General features: G+C 49.6%; 3 protein-coding genes across 15 annotated transcripts in view; 1 reads left to right on the top strand and 2 right to left on the bottom strand.

Moving 5' to 3' along the window:
* The window catches only part of Bin3 (bridging integrator 3), a 37,164-nt gene extending 36,166 nt beyond the window's left edge, over window positions 1–998 (top strand). For all 11 annotated transcript variants that reach the window (XM_027926975.2, XM_071610572.1, XM_027926970.2 and 8 more), the window contains one exon: window positions 156–998. In XM_027926975.2, coding sequence (XP_027782776.1) covers window positions 156–302 — 147 coding nt within the window. In that variant the 3' untranslated portion in view covers window positions 303–998. The remainder of the gene's footprint in view (window positions 1–155) is intronic.
* A 246-nt stretch (window positions 999–1,244) lies between these two features.
* Window positions 1,245–15,924, bottom strand: Ccar2 (cell cycle and apoptosis regulator 2). Of its 2 annotated transcripts, none has more exons than XM_027926963.2 (21): window positions 15,763–15,924; window positions 14,792–14,887; window positions 14,431–14,522; window positions 13,937–14,028; window positions 13,627–13,741; window positions 13,277–13,406; window positions 13,006–13,102; window positions 7,892–8,011; window positions 6,726–6,948; window positions 6,527–6,640; window positions 6,027–6,190; window positions 5,438–5,600; window positions 5,113–5,343; window positions 4,768–5,004; window positions 4,008–4,152; window positions 3,702–3,784; window positions 3,203–3,349; window positions 2,942–3,053; window positions 2,658–2,846; window positions 2,303–2,508; window positions 1,245–2,070 (listed from the first exon to the last, which is right to left on the bottom strand). In XM_027926963.2, the coding sequence occupies exons 2-21, from the start codon at window positions 14,847–14,849 to the stop codon at window positions 2,026–2,028; spliced, it is 2,763 nt and encodes a 920-aa protein (XP_027782764.1). In that variant the 5' UTR covers window positions 14,850–14,887; window positions 15,763–15,924; the 3' UTR covers window positions 1,245–2,025. The 2 variants fall into 2 exon arrangements, with proteins under 2 accessions (XP_027782764.1, XP_027782765.1); XM_027926964.3 differs by lacking the exon at window positions 15,763–15,924 and adding an exon at window positions 15,202–15,561.
* A 601-nt stretch (window positions 15,925–16,525) lies between these two features.
* C3H8orf58 (chromosome 3 C8orf58 homolog) lies at window positions 16,526–20,956 on the bottom strand. 2 transcript variants are annotated; one of them, XM_027927166.2, is made up of 7 exons: window positions 20,891–20,956; window positions 19,295–19,782; window positions 18,811–18,951; window positions 18,564–18,672; window positions 18,310–18,422; window positions 17,996–18,102; window positions 16,526–17,463 (listed from the first exon to the last, which is right to left on the bottom strand). In XM_027927166.2, exons 1-7 carry the CDS (start codon window positions 20,934–20,936, stop codon window positions 17,355–17,357), a joined length of 1,113 nt encoding a protein of 370 aa, XP_027782967.2. In that variant the 5' UTR covers window positions 20,937–20,956; the 3' UTR covers window positions 16,526–17,354. The 2 variants fall into 2 exon arrangements, with proteins under 2 accessions (XP_027782967.2, XP_027782968.2); XM_027927167.2 differs by having other exon boundaries at window positions 17,996–18,099.
* Window positions 20,957–22,316: the final 1,360 nt, after the last annotated feature.

Below are 22,316 nucleotides of genomic sequence, written 5' to 3'. Positions count from 1 at the left end.
AGAAACACCTGCCTTGAGCCAGCCACCAGCCACCCAAGGGACCAGACCCTGGCTAGGCTAGTGCTCCTAGACTGCTGGGCCCCGCAGGTATTGTGCTTGGGCACTGGATGCTAAGGGAGGCCAGCCCTTGCCAACAACTCTTGCCTCTTGCCCAGGTCGTGTACTACTCAGAAATGCATAAGATCTTTGGTGACCTCACCCAGCAGCTTGACCAGCCGGGCCACTCAGATGAGCAGCGGGAGCGAGAGAACGAGGCCAAACTGAGCGAGCTCCGAGCCCTCTCTATCGTGGCTGATGACTGAGCTTCCATCCTTCAAAGACTTCTGGGACACAGGCAACCTCTCTAGTCTTTGCCCTTAGCAGGCACAGGCTCATGCTTCTCCCACTGGCTGCTGTTTTGGAGACAAGAGGTGGCCCCTGCTCCACCTTATAATCCTTTGAACTGAGTGTCTCCATTCTCTTGAGCCTGTCACCAGGAGCCCCAAACAAACAGGCTGCTCTCCTCAGGCACAGGTAAGCAGTGTAGAAAAACCCTAGGGGCTTTTTTATTTCCTGAAGAACCGTCCAGAGTATAACCTGACCTCAGGCCAGAGCAGCAGCCCCCTGGAAGGGCCTGGGTTTTGCCATTGCAGTTGAGGGTCTTAGCCCCACTTGCGCAGCAGGGATCGCATCTACCTCGAGGACACATTCCTGGCCCCTCGTTGCTCTTCACACCAAAGATTCTTCTGGGCAAGGTACAGGCACAGTCCTGGGGAACAGGAGAGCCCTGTTCCTCCAGCCCCAGCAGACCCCTCACTCCAGCATGACAAAGGCGGGCTCAGTGCAGGGACAAGCCCTCGCTCTTCCGCATTCCCTAGGTAACTGGGACTTGATGTTAACTATCCCCCCATGCAGCATGTGACACATCAATCCACAGGCCTCAAAGCAAGAGCAGTGGGTTTGTGTCTAACCTGGATATCTGGAATTTTATTTTTTCAAGTAAAGTTTCCAACAAAACATCCACCTAGTGTTGTGCTGACTTGTGGAGAGAAGGGGAGCCACTAGAACAGCTATCCCAGTTCCTGCCCACTTGGCAGAGGGCCTCTGCCTGATTCCAGCAGGCAGGCAGCCTAGGGTGCAAAGGTTCAGGCTTTCCACCTTCTGGAAAGAACTGCCAGGGTGCAGACACTGGCTTAGGGCCAGGAGGCTGGGAGGGCACCAGGCTGGCCAGAAAAGGAACGGGGAGAGCTAGGAGAACACACTGGTTTGTTTTTGACTTTGGTTTATTTAAAAAACAAAAAGCCAAAAAAAAAAAAAAAAAACCAACAACTTTATATACAAAGTCAAACTGAAACCACGGATTATGGAAAGAGGCGAGAATTATGGGTAACAGGGAAAAAGGCTGGGCCAGAGCCAATACCACATTCTGAACACAGGAGCCGGGGAAGGAGGTGCTGGTTTCTTCTGGCGAGTCTGGGGTGGCTGGAACACAGTGTTCTATTGGCACCCTCGGCCCAACACCGAGAGCTTTCTAGCTTAGACTCCATTCCCACGACGGCCACCAGAGCCCCCCAGGAGTCTGCGCCTGGAACCTATAGGACTTGTGCCATCCAAAGGAAGGGGTTTCTTAGCCCCCACCAGACTCCACATCTGTTCCTTCAGTGTACTAGCATCAGACCTTGTCACAGGCTCGAAAAGCCTTTTCCTCCCCTGTCTCACTCTAATCTGGAAGAGGACAGGAGACAGCACAATACTACAAGGGCCCTGGGAGAAATTCCAAGGTTGAGGGCAAAATGACATTCTAGGGGTGCAAAAGATGTTATATTTAGTTGTAGCTGGAACTGGGGTTCCTCAAACGTCCACCCACAAAGCACAGACCCCACCCTGATGGCTTGACATCCCCTGCAGAGGCTGAGCACAGGGCTCAGCCACCCCTGCCTGTGGCTCCCAGGCCTTGCTCCAGTGGCTTTCTGGTACCAAAAGGGCTTTAACGTCATCAGGCTCCATCGCTGACCTCACAGGACGGCCACTCCTGGGCAAAGTCCCTCAGTTGCTAGGTGCTGGCTCTTCCTTCTCTACCCAGCTATCGGCCTATATGAGCACAGAGAACAGATGACATCAGAGGACAGCTAACCACTTACTGCTGGGAGCCTTTGGGCTACATGCTGCTAGGTTCCCAAAGAAACTAGTGGATGGAGGATGGAGATGAGAGAATCTGAGAAGGGCACTGGTGGCTAGGCTTTCCACATGGCAGCCAACTGTTCTCTGGGGCTTTTGGAGCTCCACCAAGAGGAGATGCAGTCACCCCACACACCCCACTCACCTTTTCAACCATCCGCTGCATCTCAAGCTGCAGCGGGGTCAGGCGCCTGCGGAACTCCTGCAGCAGCCGCTGAAGCTGGCTCTTCTGCCGTTCAGCTGCCCGAGCTGTCTCCTCCGCCTCAGTCAGCCGGGCCCGCAGCTCCTGCATCTCCGCTGCCAGTGTCTTATTCGTCACTTCAGTGGCTGAGAAACGGTGATGGCTCTCCTCTGTGCAATGTGGGAAGACACACCGGATGGACTCAGGTGAAGCACAGGGCAAGGGTCTAAAGCCTACGGAGTGGTGTCACCCTAGTCCCTGGGGATACCCACTCTCCCATCCCACCCACGACAAGCCCCACAGCCTCTAGACCACTCACCCAGCTTCAGTTCCAGTGTATGAATCTTGTTTTCTAGGTAGAGCCGGCCACTGTCCTGCTGTTCTGCACGTTGCAGCAGGCTCCCCACATTGATCAGACTGCCATTATGGGGCACCAGGCCTTTGTGTTCCGTGGGAGCAGCACCTGGCTTTGCACTCTTCCCAGAAGGAGGCAGCAGATCCAGGTTTCCTAGAAGGGGCCATGAAAAAAATCTCATGAAGTCTCAGGAGGAAAAGGCAACCTACCCTATCCCTTTTCCCACAGGTGCATAGCACAGGACATACCAAAGAGCACCTCCTCAGGAAGCCCACCGTCCACCACCTCTGGGCGGCTGTACTGAAGGCTCCGGTACTGGCAAATGTTTTGCGTCACCACCCTACTGACCAGCTGCTTGGCCTATAGAAAACACCAAACACCTGCTGGTCAGACAGTGTGAACCCTGCCCCAAAGAGAGGAACAAGGAACTAGAAGGAGCTCATTGTAGGCCTGTGCATATTAGGAGGCCATCCAGAAAAGACAGAAAGATGGGGCAGAAGAGAAGTTACCTGCTCTGCACTGAGCCGAATCCCCAGGGTAAGAAGGACCCTCTCCAAGTCTCGCCGGTGCAAGTAGCCACACCAGTTGGCATCAAAGAATACAAAAGCTAGAAGACAGTCCAAGGGAAGCACAGCAGATGGGTCCAGCTCCTTGGGCTGTAAAGGAAAACAGATGGACAGCTTTACTGACAGATCTCAGTGACTAAATGGCCCAGGACACAACCTCTTTACAGCAAGCAGCCTGAATGACAGTACCAAGCAGCCTTACAGCTGAAGGTTCCAGGCCTCTGTGGGGCACTTTCCCAAAAAGAACCTGGTGTGCTCCCAGGTTGGATCCCTCTCAGCTCCCCGCAACAGGGAGAATGAAATGATCCCCATGAATCAAGAACCACATTTTGTTTCTTGTTTATCAAGGGAAAAGTCACTGGTAGCCTCCCAGGTGAGGTATGCCTATCAGAGGTATTGCCAAGCTTCCCACCACAGAAACTAAGGAAAAAAAAGGTCTCACCATGTCCTGAAGTGAGGAGAATTCCATCTCTGACTGGTTTGAGGCAACAGACCGGACTTCCGAGTCCTCTAGCTTTGCTCCTGCTACAAAAAAACCCAAGTTAAACAGGGAGCCCACGGTGGCCCACACTTGCCCCACAGCCCTAAGAGACAGAAGTTAAACAGGGAGCCCACGGTGACCCACACTTGCCCCACAGCCCTAAGAGACAGAAGTTAAACAGGGAGCCCACAGTGGCCCACACTTGCCTCACAGCCCTAAGAGACAGACACCACCTGAGGACCATAATCTGCTCCCCACTGGACATACCAAACTCCTCCTCCCCATCATCCCTCAGAAGTAGCAGCTCTGGGTCCAGGGCCATCTCACACAGGTCCTCAGATGCCTCACCCCGGGTCTTCTCTTCCTCCTCTCCCCCAGAAGAGGGTGGTTTGGGCAAAAGCCCATCCTCCTTCTAGAGAAGCAGACAAGGTGATGAGGAGAAGGAACTAATTCCTGTAATACTAATAATAATGGCTAACATCTGAGTATCAACTCTGTGCCGGGCACTGTGTTAGAGCCTGTAGGTGTTTAATTGAATGACACAGGATCCAGAGCACAACAGAGGCACTTCTAGAAACCCAGGTTCTCTTCAGGAGTCAACCTAGTCCTAGAAAAAATTAAGTATACTTGAGAGCATCTGGGCAAGAAGTAGACTCGCGTTATAAAAATGGTGAAAAGTCCATCCAGCTAACCATATGGCAATCCAACCTCCTCTGCTCTCCCAGGCCTTCTTTGTGACTGACACTTCATGCCATCATGACGCGTCAGCCATGCTTCCCTCCCCTCTTCTCTGCCACCTCCTTCACCCTGTGTGTGCCACTGCTTAACTATGTGGTATGAGAGTAATCTCTCTGGGCCTCAGTCTATCCCAGGCTTCCAAGAAGTATGCACTGTGAGGGAGCACGAGTGAAATGGGACATGGGAAATACTTAGGACGATGCCTGGCACAAGTGAGGGACTCAGATCACAATAATCATTATCACTATGTGTGGTCCTCAGCCCAGCCAGGGCTGACGAAGGTACTCACCAGCGGGGTGTCTGACTCGGCAGCCGTGCCCTCATTCTGTACCTCATCCTTGGACTCCTTGGCCACCTCCTCCTTGACAGCTTCCTCCTCCTTGACCGCTTCCTCTTTGGCCACCTCCTCCTTCTCAGTTTCAGGGGGGGTCACAACCTTTTCAGGAAGGCTCAGTAGCATTTTATAAATCTTATAGCCAAAATCCCTCTGCAGCATCTCCAGAAACAGCTCAGCCAATACCATCACCTATTTAGAAGGGGTGGCAGAACCCTGTGAGCATCAGGTGAAAAAGGAATATGCCACACTGCCACAGCCCGCACCCTACCCACAGCCCCCTGAAACTCCTACACCTGCCTCAAAAGAAATCCTTTCTTTTGGCCTCCGATCCTCCACAATCCCATGGAGGGAAAGGTTTACACAGCCAGGACGTGCCATGACAGCAGGTTCTAGAGGGGGTGGAGGGGCCTCTGGGAGATCAGTGTCCATCTCTTGTTGTGCAGTGGCCTCTGGAGTCTCCGCATTCTGTTTAGAACTATCTGCCGCTTGCTCCGAAGCATCAGGGGCCTGTTCAGTAGGCTCTGCTTCCTGTAACCATAGCCAAGATGTGACCCTGAGGGTCTCAGTGTCAGGGTACCTACTTTTCTGCGTCTTCCTAAGGCTCAGCCTTAATCTCTGGTACCTCCTGGGTTGGGGGAGCTGCCTCTGTGGCTTTCTGCTGGCACAGGGCCTCCCACTCCTCCAAAGTGGGCATTATGGTCCAGACGTCTGGCAGGTACACCACCACTGTATGCAGCCTCCGGGGCGGTCCCGGCTGCAGGTACTGAAACTCAGCAAAGCGCCACCTGCTCACAGCAAAAGGAAAAGGAAGCCCTAAGCCCCAATCAACACATTCAGGCAGACGCCAGGCTCACAAAATGCCTGTGTTTCCAGTCAGCACAGACCAAGCACATACTGGACAGCGAGCTGTGAAAGGACAAACACATGATACAGAACAAGTCCTCAAGAACAGCAAGCAACAGGGAGATGACAGACAGTTGCTGTGCCGGAGCTAAGGCAACAAGGATTGCCAGGTACAGCTTGGGGGTACCTCTAGTACCCCATAACCCTTGGGCATGTTCAGGACCCCAGTGTCCATCTGTGAGTAGCTGGGGGTGGCATGAGTTATGACTGGGCACAGAAGAAAGCTGGCAGGCCACAGGGCAAAGGCCAGATCTTCTAAACAGACTCTCCCCACAGCGAGCTGGCCACACTTGGGGACGGCCACTCACCACTTGGTGCAGGTGCTCAAGTCAATCCCAGTCTGGGCTTGCGCACAGCGGATGGCTGTGCGCACCAGCACCTGCGGGTCAGCCTGAGGGTCGAGGCCATCCAGGGAAGGAGACCACTCACCCCCAACCAGCACTGCCTCTTCTTCTTTCCGACCCAGCAAAAACTGCAAAGAGATTAGGGATACAAAAGAAACCCACATGGCCTGTGCCTCCTGCAACAGTGAGGAGAGGCTGCCACCAATCAAAAAACAAAGGCAGCAGAAGTGGTGAAGCCCACCATCCAAGGGCCCTCTAGCCACTGACACGGACCAACCACCTAATGCCTTCTAACAAGTAGGAACATCTCTGAGCTGTATTTTCCTCCTGTGTACAACAAGGGCATTTCTGCTCTGCAACACTGCATTTCTACATATTACTGAGCAGAAGCCAACCTCTAAAAATGTTACAGGCACTGGACATTATCAGTGACTGCATCTTGCCTCCTGCACCCCAGCTCTTACCTTTATCTGCTTCAGAGGATGTTCTGGCGTTTCCCTTGGCTCAGCCATGTCATCCACAAAGAGCATGCAGCAACGATACAGCTCCTCCAGGCCCGGGGAGGAGAGCAGCAGTACCTGTGCAAAAAGGCCCGAGATACACTCAGAGCCACCTTCCACCTCCGGCAATGTGACAAAAGCCACAGAAGCCCAGCCAGCTGACCTTGGAACTGTAAGCAGGGTCACTGTCTGCAGGGCTGGGCTCAGCACCAGTATCTGGAGCTGCCTCCTTTTCTGCAGAGACCTGGATCCGGCTTGGATGATGGAGGGAAAAGGGCTGGCTCAGAGGGAAGGCTGACAGCCAGCTCAGATGCACGGACAGAAAATCTGAGGGGACCAGAAGGCTGCGGTAACGGCGCTGGAGTTCTAGGAAGTCACAGATGGGGCTGGAGGAAGACAGCAGGGGAATTCAGACCTGAGTGAAAACTAAAACATTCAAAAATGAAATTATAAAAGACTTAAAAAAAGGGCAATTTATTTTTCAGTTTGGGAAATAAGGACTTTCTAAGTAGGCACCTCTCAACAGGTGACGATGGATCAGATGTGACTACTTGATTTACAGTCTCCCTATGGCAAAACTGGAAAAGGAAAAACACTCATAGAACATGACAGAGAAATGGTCATGGTCTTAATAGAAAAGGCACTCACAAATCAATAACAAGAAGTTCAAATACCTAAGAGAAAACTGGGAAAACTGACATCAACAGGTATTTCACAGAAAAAGAAACACCTACGACTTAAAAGCCCATTAAAATATGCACAGTCTAACTTATAATTAAAAAATGCAAATCAGAATGTAATTTTTCACCTATGAAATAAAAAGATGAAAAAGTCTGCTAATTCAGTATTGGGAAAAGCAGGGGAAACAAGTCCTTCATGGTCTGTTGAAGAGGGTAAATAGACAGTCTCTTTGAGAGAACTGGCAATAGCTATCAAAGGTTGAAATTAAACCCTTTAAGCCAGCTACTCTATTCTGAGGAATTAATAGGACACTTACACTGTGCACCTATATGTATGCAGAAGGATGTTTATAATACTTAAGAAAACTAGGCTACATATGTAGTACTAGTTAAATACATCCATTTAATGGGATGCTATATATACTGCTAAAAAGAATGAGAATAATCTAATATTAATATGGAATAAATTCTAAGACAAAATATCAAATGAAAAAGCAAAGTATCAAACAGTACATACAATAGGTTTACACTGATTTGTTTTTTAAAAAGCTGTAAAAGCACTCACGTGCTTGCAGGGGCCGTATCTCATTTACCCTAGAAAGTGTTACCTGTGACAAGTCTCAGCCCATCCCCAAGCCTTGCCACTCACCTGTCCACAGTATAGGGAGTAAGATGAACCCGGTAAGGAGGCAGGTCATGCCTTGGTTTCTTAGCACCCCAAGGCTCTCCACCAGCCCGCTGTTTGCGTTTCTTGGAGTCATAGTCATCACTGGAGGTTGATCCATTACCAGAAGTAAGAAATTACATTGTTACATACGAATTCAATACACACTGATCTAAAAAGAAAGAACTGGAAACATCAGCTACTCCATTCTGAATCCCTAACATCAAAGAAATGGATAAAGAAGCCATACTAACAATCATGGCAATATGCTACAAAGATATTAAAAGTGAATATTTAAACTCTCTTAACACAGAAAAACATTCATGGGTTAAGCAAAAAGCATAGTCCATATACAGTAGGCCTCAAATATGAAAAAGCTTTTACATACTGAAATAAAATATTAATGATGGATGCTTTTAATAGGTTTGTGAATAATTTCTGATATTTTTCTGAACTTTTAAATCACCTACAGTTAACATGTTATTTTTTTGAATTGAGAAAAAAAGAATTTGCCAGGTATGGTTGTGCACACCTATAATCTCTTCAGCTCAGGAGGATCACAACAAGTTTAAGGCCAGCCTTAGCAACTAAGCAAGGCCCTAAGCAACTTAGAGACACACCCTGTCTCAAAATAAAAAATAAAAAGGTCTAGGGATATGGCTAAGTGATTAAATACCCCTAGGTTCAATCCCCAATACTAAAAAAGAAAAAAAGAATTTAACTGATTTTTTTTTAAACAAGAGACACACTTTACCATGATATACATTCTATTAAGTAAATCTTATTAGACAATAAGCCCTCATTAGTACACATTAATGTGATAAAAATACTCAAACCCTTTGCTCCAACAATCCCACTCTTAAAAATCTATCCAAAGGAAGTTTACTGGAAAAAAAAAGAAAAAAGGGGCTGAGGATGTAGCACAGTGGTATAGCACTTGCCCAGCATGTATAAGGCCCTGGGTTCAATCCCCAGCACCACAAAAAAAGAAAAAGGCCAAAAAAAGGTCACATACATTGGAAAAACATCAAGCAACATAAACTGAGAGTGAGGAAAGTACAAACCCAGGAACACCCAGTTTTTATAGTAAGTAAACAGTAACCAGTCACTAAAACAATCATGAGAATGATACTACAATATGGGAAAAAAGGTTTAAGATACACAAAAATAATCTGAACTTAATATTGTGGAGTATAGGGACTGGGGATTTGGCTCAAGTGGTAGCACGCTCGCCTGGCATGCGTGCGGCCTGGGGTTCAATCCTCAGCACCACATACAAACAAAGATGTGTCCGCCAAAAACCAAAAAAATAAATAAATATTAAAATTCTCTCCCTCTCTTAAAAAAAAAAAAAATTCTATTAAAAAAATATATTGTGGAGTATACACATATGCAGATAAAAACTAGAAAAGGTCAAAGAAAAAGTAGCACTAAGTGATTTTTCATTTTCAAAAATATTTTGTACCCTAAGTACATGTTAAGACAAGAAGGATGTGACTCTACTTTGTGTACAACCAGAGATATGAAAAATTGTGCTCTATATGTGTAATATTTATTATAATGCATTCTGTTGTCATATAACAAAGTTTTTTAAATAAATTTTTTAAAAAGACAAATAAAAAATATTTTCTACTTTCTAAAGTTCTTTAATACCTACCTTTTAACAGGTTTTTAAAGAGAAGACAAGAACCTTTTAACACTGATATCACAGTATGTACTACTTAATATGTTTTTAATTGCTTATTACAGTATCACTTATGCTATTACCTCAGACATTATCATAATCACTTAGTATGGGGTACAATAAAAACAAGAGGACAAAAAAAACCTTTGGACTATTCATTATAAAATACCAGATTGAGAAGGAAAAAATATCCATTGTCACATGAGAGAAACAACTGGCAACTCTTTGAGCCTAGGTAACTGAGTTGATTACATGTGCCTCCAGAAAGTTTTTGTTCTTTCCTTTTACCTGCCTGGGTCATTTTCCTGGTCTTCACATCCAAGTAACAAAGCTGGTTATATTTAACACAAAGCTTTTGTTCTCTTGTGTTTGCCTGGGTCACTTCACTGTTCAGGAGCATCTTTATTTGTCAAAAGCACCTTCTTCTCCACTTTACAGGACATCAGTGTTTCCATGTTTCTAACAGAACCATTCCAGACTCATTCTGACACATCTCTTCAGCTCACCCAGGACTGAAGTGAGCTCTTCAGTAAATGCTGTCCAGCTCTACCTAAACTATATGTTCCACTGGATTCTATGAGCTCAGCTGCCAGTTTTCTCCCTTTTCTGTGAATGGTCAGGAACAAGTCATAATGCAGAGCCAGTGGAAGACATGTCAGTAGCAGCAACAACAGAAGCCCAGCCTGTCTAAAAGACGTCAGCAGCTCAGCAGGAGTAGTCCAATGTTCCCTCCATCCCAAAGCCTAGGATTCAACATAAAGCTTGGCTTCCACACAAAATGCTAATGTGATCGAGTCCTTTACAAACTGATGTTCCTTCAGAGTTACAAATTCTTACTAGCCATCTTCCTACTCTGCACATTCTCACCCCTGACAGCTGGTGGTACCTCTCTCCAAGGGATGATAACTCCAATCTCCAGGAGTTATGACACTGAAGCACCATGCACAAGCATTGCACAGGGCTTGGCATGTCCAGGACAATCAAATACACATGACTGCACAAAAAGCCTAAATTTATTTTTTTAAATATTTTTAGTTGTAGATGAACACAATATTTTTATTTATTTATTTATATGTGGTGCGGAGACTCGAACCCAGGGTTTCACACGTGCCAGGCAAACACCCTACCACTGAGCCAGAACCCCAGCCCAAAGCCTGAATTTAAACCAAAAGCAGCAAGTCCACAACAGTCATTGATTGCCACCCAAACTACATTATGCCCAAAGGCACCTGATATGATCATACCATGAAAGCCTATGAAGGCTTTTTTAATAAGCTCACAAAAAGGCAAGATGGAAGGTCCCTGGAAACTTGAAGACCAGAAGATAAGAAGTGTGGATGTATTCTCAGCAACTTGAGAGTGGGACAAAAGGTTCAATAGTGGAGATGATATGGAAAACAATCCTAGATAAAGCTGGCTCCTACTTAAAATTCACAATGACCTATCCTAAGAGAATAAGCCAAGCTTTTGCATAGGGACTGGCTACATCACTTTGCCTTAGCTTCTTCCTAGAGCTACACCATACTCCTCAAAATGTGCACACTGGGCAACTCTGACAGCTCTTTCCACATACTGGTTTACGGGCATCTGGAAGAGTGTTCCTTTCCCTGTATAGTTCTCAAAGCAAATGAGAACCCAACATGAAGGAACTTTCTGCAGTGATCTTACTAGAGGGAGGGTTACATAGGATTTTTCACTTATCAAAATTTTCCAGTTAAGATTTGTATATTTCAGTCTATATAAATTTCACCTTAAAATTTTTACTTCAAAAAAAAAAAAAGACACCGGTATGATGGCACACACCTACAATCCCAGCAACTCAGGAAGCTGAGATAGGAGGATCACAGTACAAGACCAGCCTCAGCAATTTAGCAAGGGCCTAAGCAACTTAGTGAGACCCTGTCTCAAAAAAAAGAGCTGCAGATGTGGCTCAGTGACCAAGAACCCCTGCATTCAATTCCCAGTAACCACCTCCCCCCACAAAAAAAAAAACACCCGAATCAAGTAGGAGGCAACAGCTAGATGAAGGGATAAGTAAGGATAAGGGCAGATGCTGATATTTGAAGTGGGGTAACAGATATATTAGAATTCATATCTTTCCATTTGCTTTGCATACACTGAAATTTTCTGTTATTAAAACATTAAGGCCTGGGGTTGCAGTTCAGTGGTACAGCGCTTGCCTGGCACATGTGAGGCACTGGGTTCAATCCGCAGCACCATATAAAAATAAGTGAAGGTATTGTGTCCACCTACAACTAAAAAAAAATTATCAAAAAAAAAAAAAGTTAAGAAAAATTCTCAGGGAGATTAAGATTAGGAGCATATGAACCAAAGAGGGGAGAGACATCACACTGCTGGTATACTCCCTAAAGCTCACAGATAACAATCACTAGGAAGCTCCAAGGACCCCAATCAACCATGCTTGATTCCCACATGACCAAGAAAACTGTCTGTCCGCATGTCCACGCGCGTGCAGAATGCAACCTGACAATGCAACACCACACTCACCTAAGTGTCGTGTATAAAAAAGCATATGTTTTAAAGAACAAATTAAAACATACACTGCAATGTTACTTTTTTGGACATGTAATTATTTTCTTGAAACAATCCCTGATATCTCAATTGTGGGAACTAGAAATAAAAGGAAAATTATATATTTAAGAACTATTTCAAGCCGGGCACAGTGGCACAAGCTGTAATCCCAGCTGCTCGGGAGGCTGAGGCAGAAGGATCTCAAGCTCAAGGCTATCTTGGGTAATTCTGTATGACTCTGTCTCAAAATAAAATTCAGAAAGAGTGGGTACAGAGAGGACTAGGACTCAGAGGTAGAAACTCCTGGGTTCAATCCCCATTATCAAAAAAGAAAAAAGTATTTCAATGTGACACTTCAAAAACTACTTATATTGTGTGCATGTACAAATATGTAACAAATTCCATCACTGTAATGCATAATAACAAATCTCATCAATATGCACTATGAGGCACCAACAGAAAATATGTGAGGGCTGGAGTTGTGGCTCAGTGGTAGAGCACTTGCATGGCATGTGTGAGGTGCTGGGTTTGATCCTTAGTACCACATAAAAATAAATAAATAAAATAATAAAATAAAGGTATTGTGTCCATCTATAACCAAAAAAAAAAAAAAAAAAAATTTAAATGTAGGAAATAAAAAGAATATTAGAAGCTAAAAAAAAAAAGAACATATCAAATCTCTGTTTTGCTAACTCTGTATATAAAGTCCCAAAATTTATATGTACATATAAATCTCCTTGTATTTGCCTATTTAAGAGAAAAAGGACTAGGACCTAGCTGCAGAAAGAATTTAGTATATCAACAGTTGGCAAAAAAAAAGAGGGGGGGAGATATTGCTCCTCTCAGAAATATAACGAAATATATGTCCTGATCATCCTCTTACCTTCGGCCCTGATCCAGTCGTCCATGAGGGCCCCGAGCGGGAAATCTGTTCAGGTGGCTCAGGTGAAGTGTGTGGGATGTTTGGAAGAGACTCAGAGCTATAGACAGAAAATGGCCAGTGACTTAAAAACTGTCTAGTTTTCCCCTCCCTTTCTTCCAATGCACAAAAGCACCCATTTTTATTCTAAGAGCAGCAGTCTGAAAGTTACAAGTCCATTCATCCAGAGCACCCCACACAGCCATACCCCAATATTTGTGTCTCTGGTACTCACGCTTCTGAGGAAAGAGCGGGGGAATCCGGTGAGGCTGGAAGATCAACTGAGGCTGAGCTCCCAGGATCCCTTGCTTCTGGCCCAGGGCTGCCACATGCAGAAGAGGAGGTGCTGGGGACTTCAGCAGGGGCTGCAGGACAGTTGCCAGGAAATTGAGGGGATCCCAGAGTTGAAGCATTCACTACCTTGGAAAGATACAGTCCCACCCCCTCGACAAAAGTAAGGTTTCTGCCCAGGTAACTGGGCACAGAGGCTTCTCTCCCTCCCCTCTGCCACTTCCCCTTCCCCCAAACCCCTCCCTTCCTTTCCCACTCCCCTTTACAGTGCAAATGCTAAAGAGAGATGAATACCTGGTTGGAGAGCGTTTGCACCTTGACAGCATTCCAGGGCACTGCCTGGCCTGGGTTGTATGCAGCCTTCACCAGCACCTTCTCACCCAGTTGGGGCAGCCGGCCTTTTACCACACTGCCAACACAGGAGAGAACCTGGTCCAGCCACCCTACCTGCCCCCATGTAGCCCATTCCATCAAGAGTTCTTACTTAAAAACAAAAGCAATGGCTTAAAACAACAAAGCAATGGCTTTAGAGAGGGGCCCCACCAGCATGGTGACATAACTGAATCCATAAGCAATTCCAGCAGGAGACTAGCCTCAAGCCTACCTTAGCTGAAAAAAGACCTCTTCATCCACCACCCCAAAGTAGTCATGCAAACTGGTAACAATGCCAGTGAAAACCCGCTGCTTTTCTCCACTCTGCAAGAGAAGAGGGCAGGTTAAAATTAATAGGAAGCAACCTGAATAAAATTATGCTCTGCCACTAGGGACTCCCCTCTATCCACACCCCAGCTCAGCATGGAGATTCATATGGAAGGAAACATAGAGCAGACATAAACTTTCTATGGTGAGGAAAGATGGGTTACAAACTGCTTCTAGGACTTCCAGCTCTTTAATCTCAAGAGGCACGGTTAAGATTTCCCTGGACTCAGAAACTGACTCCCCAGTCTGAGGGGTATCTAGTCACCCCATACGGCCCACTACCAAGACAAGAGTCAGAAATGCTGACCATTACAATATAAAAAATGAAAGAATATCAGGCATCCCCATGCTGGGGTAGTCCCAAGGGCTGAAACTCATTAGAAAGGATGCCCAACCTACCTGAAGGTGCCTGGCACTTTGGGACAGGTCTGTGGCCACAGGAGGAGTAAGCAAACCAGGAGGAGGGCCCAAAAGAGATGTTGAAGCCGCACCTACAGGGACAGAGAAGCAACCTCTAGGAACTGCACCTACCACGTTAAGCATTAGAGACAACTAGAAGATATGGGTAAAGGAGAGCAAAGTAGCTCCAACCAGCTCCTCCTCAGGGCTTCACTGGCAACCACTGTGGTCATCTCCTCATTTCCTAAGAAACATTAACAGCTAGTTGCTTCACACCTGGGAAATCCCAAGGGCCAGAGTTTTGTAAACTAACTGCAGAGCACATCCTACTAGGAGGTCAGGTGGGGACAAGAGTGATCACCTGAGAAGTTGCGTCCCCCTGGAAGTGGGTTGATCCGCTGGCGCTTAAACTGGGACATTGGGAATGCTGTCCTCTTTCAGAGTCTTGGGGAAAAACCTTCAATCAGAAAAAAAGAAGTTAAATGCTCACATGAAAGATTTCTGTCTATCCCCAGACAAGTGGAAAATCTTAAAGAAGTAAGAACCTTAAGAAAGGTGAAGAGATGTGAAGAGATGGGTACTGAGAATGGAAAAATTGTTGGAGACCATATAAAGAAGAGCAGGAAATGAAATAAGAAATTACATTATTCCGTTCTGCCCTCACAGTAACCTAGTGGTTGCGTGATACTGACATGCTGTTTTACGGAAAAGGAAACTGGAGCTCAGAGAGATCAGAGGACTTGGCCCAGGCCACAAAACCGGGACTCTCACCCAGGTCTCCCAACAACTTAGCACTCTTCTCACTATGCCATGCAACCCCCTAAGAGGCGGACGGAGTAGGAGGCTGGAAAGAGCTCCGATGACATTCATTCATTCAAAAACATGCCAAAACGCTCCACGCAGGACCCGGAAAAATGGAGGCGGCCGGTGCCCGCGAGGTGGTGCGGGCCCTCTCCCCGGAAGCCTAGCCCGTTGTTCCCCCGACCCGCTGGCGTGAAGGGAGCTCTCCCAGCGGCCCAACGCGAATCGGCCTGAACGCCGCTTTCCTGCTCCCGGGCTCCGTGGTCCTTTGCTCTGGCCTCAGCAGCCAACAGCGCACGGCCTCCTGGGCCGGACCGCGGAGAGGCCACCGTGGGAGGACGAAGGCGCGCGGTTTCTCCTCCTCCCGCCCGCCCCCAGGGCCGAGGCTGTTGCCAGGGAGACGGGGTTTGCAGTCCGGAGGGGACTCAGCCCCTTCCGCGTCCAGTGCATCTTCGCCGCCGGGCCCCCGCAACTCCTCCGCTTGGGGAGAGGCGAAAGGGCAGAGGGGCAGTGGGTGGTCCCCCAACCCACCTGCGGGCCAGGGCCGCGACACCGGGGGGACAAAGGCACCCGGAACCACCACAGCCACTGCTGCCGCCACCACCGGAAGCGCCTCTCCGGAAGAGCGACCACTGGTCGGAAGCTGCCACTCTCCCGGATATGGTCCCTCCCTCGTCTCCACCGACCTCTCCCTTCCCCCACGTTCGCCTGCCATCCCGCTGCAACTGTGGAACGGAAGTGCGCCTCCTCGGATCGGATGCGCGTTCGGAAGCCGCGCCTCGTGGTGTCCTTGTTTAAAATGTCCCATTAGAAAAATAGGCTTCAGAGCATTGGTTCCTAATCCAAAGGCAGCTGGAGTTGGACGTCCCCCCACCCAACACACCACCCGCACACAAGCCTCACTCTGGCAGTCCCCAAATGGCAGTAGCAAGAGAACCAGTCCATCTCACTGGAGAAGATGTCTGCCTGGACAGTGGCCATTTACAGGATACATTCTTATTACTCAAGCCAATGAGCCCCATCCCTATCCCTGCCCTTCCACTGGCTACACTCCAATAATAACCTTGGGAAGTGAAGAGATCAGGAATCTGCCCTAATTTTCACATATGAAATCTGACAGACCAGTAAAATTATTTGCTAAAAATCTTGCCAGGAAAATGGCCATTCTAGTCCCCATTAACAATTACATTCCCCCCCCCAGCCCGCCCCCAACCTCTGTCCTCCCATTATCCCTCCACTCCAGCCTCTCTCAGCACCCATACCCCTCCCCTTCCTATTCACTTAACATTCACAGTACTCTTTGAGACAGTTTAATCTCACTTTATCCTCTTAACAAGCTTGTGAGGTAGGCAGAACAGGCATCATTAGCCCAAATGGGAAGTTGTGGCTCAGAAGTTAATAGACTTTGTCAAGGTCTAAAAGCTAGTATGGACTTCTGGTTTCAGCTCTGACAGGTAAAAGCTAATATGGAGCAGAGCAACTGAGAATTGACCTTGAAGGTTATTCTGCCGTTCTGCACGTTGTCCTGAGCCTCCTAATTCCTCATGTGGTCTTCAGGGGCTGTGCTCCAAGGGCAAGACTCAATACAGAGGCAGCCAGGACAATGCCTTTCTCTGTTCTAGAGCTGCCAATTCAGGTATGAAGAGGAAAGCAGGAATCCAGTTCAGTAACTGACCACTACAGAAGGAAGGTCAACTTCATCCTTCCACAGTTATCTCACTCTGAAGGCTTTGGATATATGATTCCAGTAGGGATGGTTGAATCCAGCCAGTTGACAATACTGATAGTCCCACAAAGATGTACATATTGTTATGCATAAACGCATCTGCACCATGCTGGTCCAGACATTACTGTGCCAAACATGCTCCTTGAACATCTGATAAATAAGTTAGTTCACATTGTCTAAGCAGAGGGATTTCTGGCGGGGAGAAGGAACCCTGGAGCTGCTGCATCTTGGAGCCTCTCAAGGAACCAGGGTTCCTCTGCCAGGCTGCTCAGAAGATACAGACTCAGCCCTCGCCTTGGAGAAGGGCAAGTCAACAGCTCTCCCTGGCAATGCAGAGTGAGGAAGACTTCACAGCAAATCCCCTCCACCCAGAGTCACCATGCACAAAGAGGTCTCATTATACAGAAAGGTTTTTTCCTCGTCGCTTCTTCACCATTAATGATGGCATAAAGGTCTTCCGGTGGGGGTGATACTGAGGCCTTTCAGAGAGGGCCCTGGTCTCAATCCTATGGAAAAGAAAAGGAGACAAGCTAGGAGAAAACAATGGTCCCAATGTCAATAGATCACTATTTAGCTATTGTAGGGAACCCAGAGATGTTAAATTGGTGCCTTCTTCCCCCTGGAGAATTAGTCAGATAAATCTCCAAGTATGAAGGACCTCACCGAAAGTGAATCCTTTGCTGGAGCCTCCATCTTGCTCTCCCCATAGTTAGGCCACCTCCCTCGCCTAAACTTCCTTTTTAAGGAGTGAAGGCTTGCTGGGCTGGGTGAGGATATTTTCCATAATCTGCTCCTGGTTCTATCACTGACTCACCCTGAAACTTTGGAAAAATGACTGCCCTCAACCCCACTCAGTCTTCAATCTCCTCATCTATAAATGGGGCATTTTAACTATCTTTTGTTTATTCCAGAAACTCCTTTGACACCATGTTTCTCAAATTTCATAGGAACCAAAATTACAACTAGAAAGACAATCTCAACATCCTGGTTCATCAGTATCCTCCCCCTCCCCTAAACCAGATTGGGCACAGGACTCACCTAGGGCCAGAACCATCAGGAGGGGCAGGGGGCTCAGGATGTTGGGAGCTCCTCCAGCGGATCCGATTGAGGAGGACCTTGACCTTGTCCCAGTGGGAGAGATCCTGCTGAGCAGAGGGGAAAGCGATAACCACAGAGCTCCTCCCCACATATATATCCCAACTTGTCCTTGGAGCAGGACAAGTCACCTGTTCCATAGGAATCCTGTTATTTTCCCAAAGTTTCTGGCCTTTTGGGTACCTACCCACTCCCACCATCTCCCAGTTCACCCACTCCATCCCACCCCCACCTGCCCCACTTATATCCATCACTACCTTGTGTTCCTGGGAGAGTAGAAAACTGTGAGTTGGTTCCACTGGGGCCTCTGTCAGCCTGGGAGGGTTGATGCTGAGCACTCCCACCTTTTGGGATAAAGCTGCGTCTGCCCCTTCAGAAATATAATCAGGTTACCCAGGGCCAGAAACAGGAAGCCACCCCAACAATCTAAGGTTCAAGGGGTCTGCTGGTGGGATCATGAGCAGGGACACAAAGCAGGCAGGACACAGAGAGAAACACAATTCCCCCTCACCTGTCTCCTTTGTCTGGCTTAGCAGCTCCCCTGGCCCCTGTACCCCATTAACTGGGGTAGGTGAAGGTGAAGGTAAAGGGACCAGGGCTGACTCCTCCTCTTCAAGACTCTGGGATGGGAGAGATGGGCAGTCAGGGCCTAATCAGAAGGCGAAGCTGTTTTCAGAGCAGTCATGGTTCCAGGGGGTCCTATCCCTACTCAGTCTCCCAGACTCAAGGCCTGGCCACCCTGCCCACAGCTCACTCACCTCCAGGGGTCTCTGGGTCTGCAGCTGCAGGTAGAGTTGCTGGAGCCTCGCCATCTGCTCTAGCACGAGGCACAGGTGTTCTAGGTATCGAAGACCCTGCCCCGGGAGGCAGGCCCAAGATCCAGGATCTAGACCCTGCACCTGTGGGACACAGCAAGGTAGGGGAGACTCTCAGACTTAATGAGCCTCCCACTCTGGGCAGTCAGGCTGGGCTCAGCCATCAATGGACAAAGAGGAACCAACACCCAAACTGGCTTCTCCCATGGTACCCAAACCTGCCCACCTTCTCTGCAGGGGTGGCTACACACAGCTGGGGGTGGGGTGAGACAAGAAGCAATGACACAACCATCAATTAGGGGCATTTAGAATGCCCCACCCTGGGATAACTCCAGGGAAAACCAGAGGGGGGTGGGGGTCCCTACAAGTTCCACTTGACAGGGTTGTCTCCACCCCACTGTTCACCCAGCCCAAGGTCGATACTCACCACCTCTGCTTCCAGGCCTGCCTCTAGCTTAGTTTCGGCCTCAGTGGTCTCTTGCTCTCCTGCTCCAAAAAGGGACACTCCACACTGCGGCTTGCTCAAGGAACCATGCTCTCCAGACACACTGGGGAGCTGGCGGGACCGCTCCAGCACCTGCCCCAGCTTGTGGTTGGCCAGCAACCGGCCCAGCTGGGCAGGGGGCTCTGTGGCATCAAGGGCCAGGTGCTCAGGGCTCCCCATGGGCTCAAGGTTCAGAGAGTCCTGTGAAAGTTCTGATAAGGTAGCCAGGGGACTGTCCCCAACCACCATCTCTACACCTGAGTCCCGGGAGGCCAGTTTCAGAAGTGGCACTTGCCTTCTGAGATTTCTCAGTTCAACCTCTTCCTTCCGGGTATCTGATGGGCAACCATGAGCTGCATCCGGGATCCGTCTGTAGGTACTGGTGACTCCAGGCACTACACAGCTGCATGCCAGGTCCTTCCCGGCCCCATCTGTAGAAGAGTCAGTATCAGGTCTGGCAGGCTGCCCTCAACACCCCCAGCATTCCTAGCAACCCACAGCATTCCCCTGGGGAGGAGTGTCCTGGGCCAGTGGTGAAGGGAAGACAAAGGAAGTCACAGCCTAACCATTTTGAGACACATGAGGCACTCTGCCTGGGAGATGTTGGGATGGGGTTCCCTCTACAATAATTATCAGCAACCAGGAACCCATACTTTGGGCTGTGCGGTAGGCAAAGCCCTTGCAGATCATGCCGGGTCAGCTCCTAAGATGGCCTATCCCTTGTCTCCCCTGCCCCCAAAGGGGGTACCTAATACCTCCAAGTCCCTCAGGTAGGAGCCACAGGTTCTCGGGCTGTTTCTCAAGAGGGAACAGTCAGTGGCCGGCCTCAGGGAAGGCAAAGGGCACAAAGAGTGAAGCCTAGAGTTCACGCTGCTCTCTGAAGCCCCTGACGCATCAGGCACAAGATGCAAGATGAAGTCTCTTGCGGAGCTCTTGTGGAAAAGCAATAAATATAACAGCAGCTCTAACCATTTGGGACTTTTGTTCTTTTAGGCGAGAAATAGTTACCTTTTTGTGAAGCGCTTAAAAGAAAAGAGAAAGAAAGAAAACTAGCGTCCACTTATTGTCACCTCTGGGCCAGGCCCTCTAGGATCTGGGTGCCCTGTAGGAACGGGGCAGAACCTGTGGCTGCCTAGACTTAGCTGGACGTCAACGCCGGCCCCTCTGGGCCAGGAGTCCACCCCTGCACTGCTCCTCTGGAGAGGGGTTCTCATCCACAGAGGGTCTTTTTGGAACTGCTGGCTGGGGCAGGGGACGGAACAGTCAGACATCCTCCGCAGAGTGGGAGAAGGCTCCAGGAGCGGAATAAAGAGGGAAATGGACCCAGAGGAAGTGGGTGGGATGGAAGTGGTGGCTGGTTGACCCAGACGCCGGAGCGTCTCCAATGCGCAAGGCGACCCTAGCCTAATCATTGCGGCTCCTCAAAAGTGAGTGGCGAGTGGGGTACAGCCGGGTGGGCGCTGCCCTTGGGGGCCCGACCGGAGCGTGGGTAGCGGCACCAGGGCAGGAGGCCCCGCGACCCATGGGTGGGCGACTCACCCCGGCCGAGCGGCTCCACCGCGAAGACGCGCCGCCGGCCCAGCATGGCGCGCTCCCCGCCCGACGCGGCGCCCGGGCTGCAGCCGGAGCAGCCACCCGAGCGTCCCCCGCGCGTCCCCGACCGCGATCGGTCGACTCAGCCCGCGCGTCCCCACCCAGCTGGGCGCGGCCGCCGGACACTCCCCGCAGGGGGCGGGCCTGGGCGGGACGAGCAGGTGCGAGGGCAGCCGCGGCGCGGTGAGGGGTGCTGGCCTTTTGGAAAGCGGCTGGCCAGCACCCCGTGCCTCCACTGCGCGCCCCCAATCCTGGCGGAGGCCAAGGCAAGGGCCCTGAGCCGCTGTCCCTCGAGGGGCGCGGCCCCGCCCGAGGACGCTGGCTGGCTAGCAGCGAGGGGTCGCCGCCCCCGGTCCACACGCGGGCTCTGTCTTCCGGCCGCAGACTGGGGTGCAGGGGGGGAAGCACTGGACAGGAGCCGGAAAGGAAATGGAGCCCCACGTGCTGGCAGACGGAAGAGCGCTGACCGGGGCCCCGCGTCCTGGCGCTCCCAGCTATGCGACTTGGGGACAGGTCTCTCAGCCTGTCAGAGTTCTGGCGCCAAGAAGGGGAAATGGTTCCGGCGCCCCGGGAAACCCTTCACAGCAGCTTCAGAGCGCTGTGTCCTGGGCTCCATCTGAACCCCCTACCTGGCCCTGTACCTCTTTCTCATCTGAGTGCCGGGGAGCTGGGGATGGATGCATCTTCAGGGTGTGGGGAAGAGCAGCCTGCAAGCAGACCTGAAGTGTGACCGCTTCCCTGTCCCCACCCCACCCCTATCGGGCCCGTGGAATTCCACTCCCAACCCCCATCCTAAAAGGAGCCCAGGCAGCTGCTGATGGTGGGACAGCCTGATGACCAGATGAGGGCAGGTGGCTTTTAAGGAAACATCCCCACCTGGGGGAGGGTGCAGGGTTGGGGGGAAAAAAAAAAAACGTCAGGAGGACTCAAATCCCCTGGAGGCAGATAAGGAAGCTGGCGGACGTGCAAACTTGCACCTGGGCCTCTGGGGGAGGGGCTGGAGCCCAAGCCACTGTAAGAAGTGGCTGGTAACAAGGAAGGAGAGGACCCTCTACTCGTTGCTCTTTCCAGGAACCCATCCTGAACATCCTCTGCTGGAGCCTTCATCAGAGAGGCACAAAGGATCAGATTTTCTGATTTTATAAGGAAACTGAGGTCCACAGGCAATCCCCCAGCATGCAAAATGACAGCTAGTTCCCTGAATCGCCATTACTTGTCATTTCTCAACACCTTGATGTTCAGGCCAGGCCCTCCACTGCTAGCCATGGGTCTGCTGGACTGCCCCCTCCTGGCCCAATCCTTCTGGATATCCCAACCCCATCCCTCTTCTCCAAATACTAGGGAAACTGAGGATGCTGGACCTGGCAGAACT

Source organism: Marmota flaviventris, chromosome 3 (genome assembly GCF_047511675.1).
Source record: "Marmota flaviventris isolate mMarFla1 chromosome 3, mMarFla1.hap1, whole genome shotgun sequence".
In the NCBI taxonomy this organism is placed as follows: domain Eukaryota; kingdom Metazoa; phylum Chordata; class Mammalia; order Rodentia; family Sciuridae; genus Marmota; species Marmota flaviventris.
The sequence above is the reverse complement of the archived record's forward strand: the minus strand, read 5'-3'. Positions and strand labels throughout refer to the sequence as shown.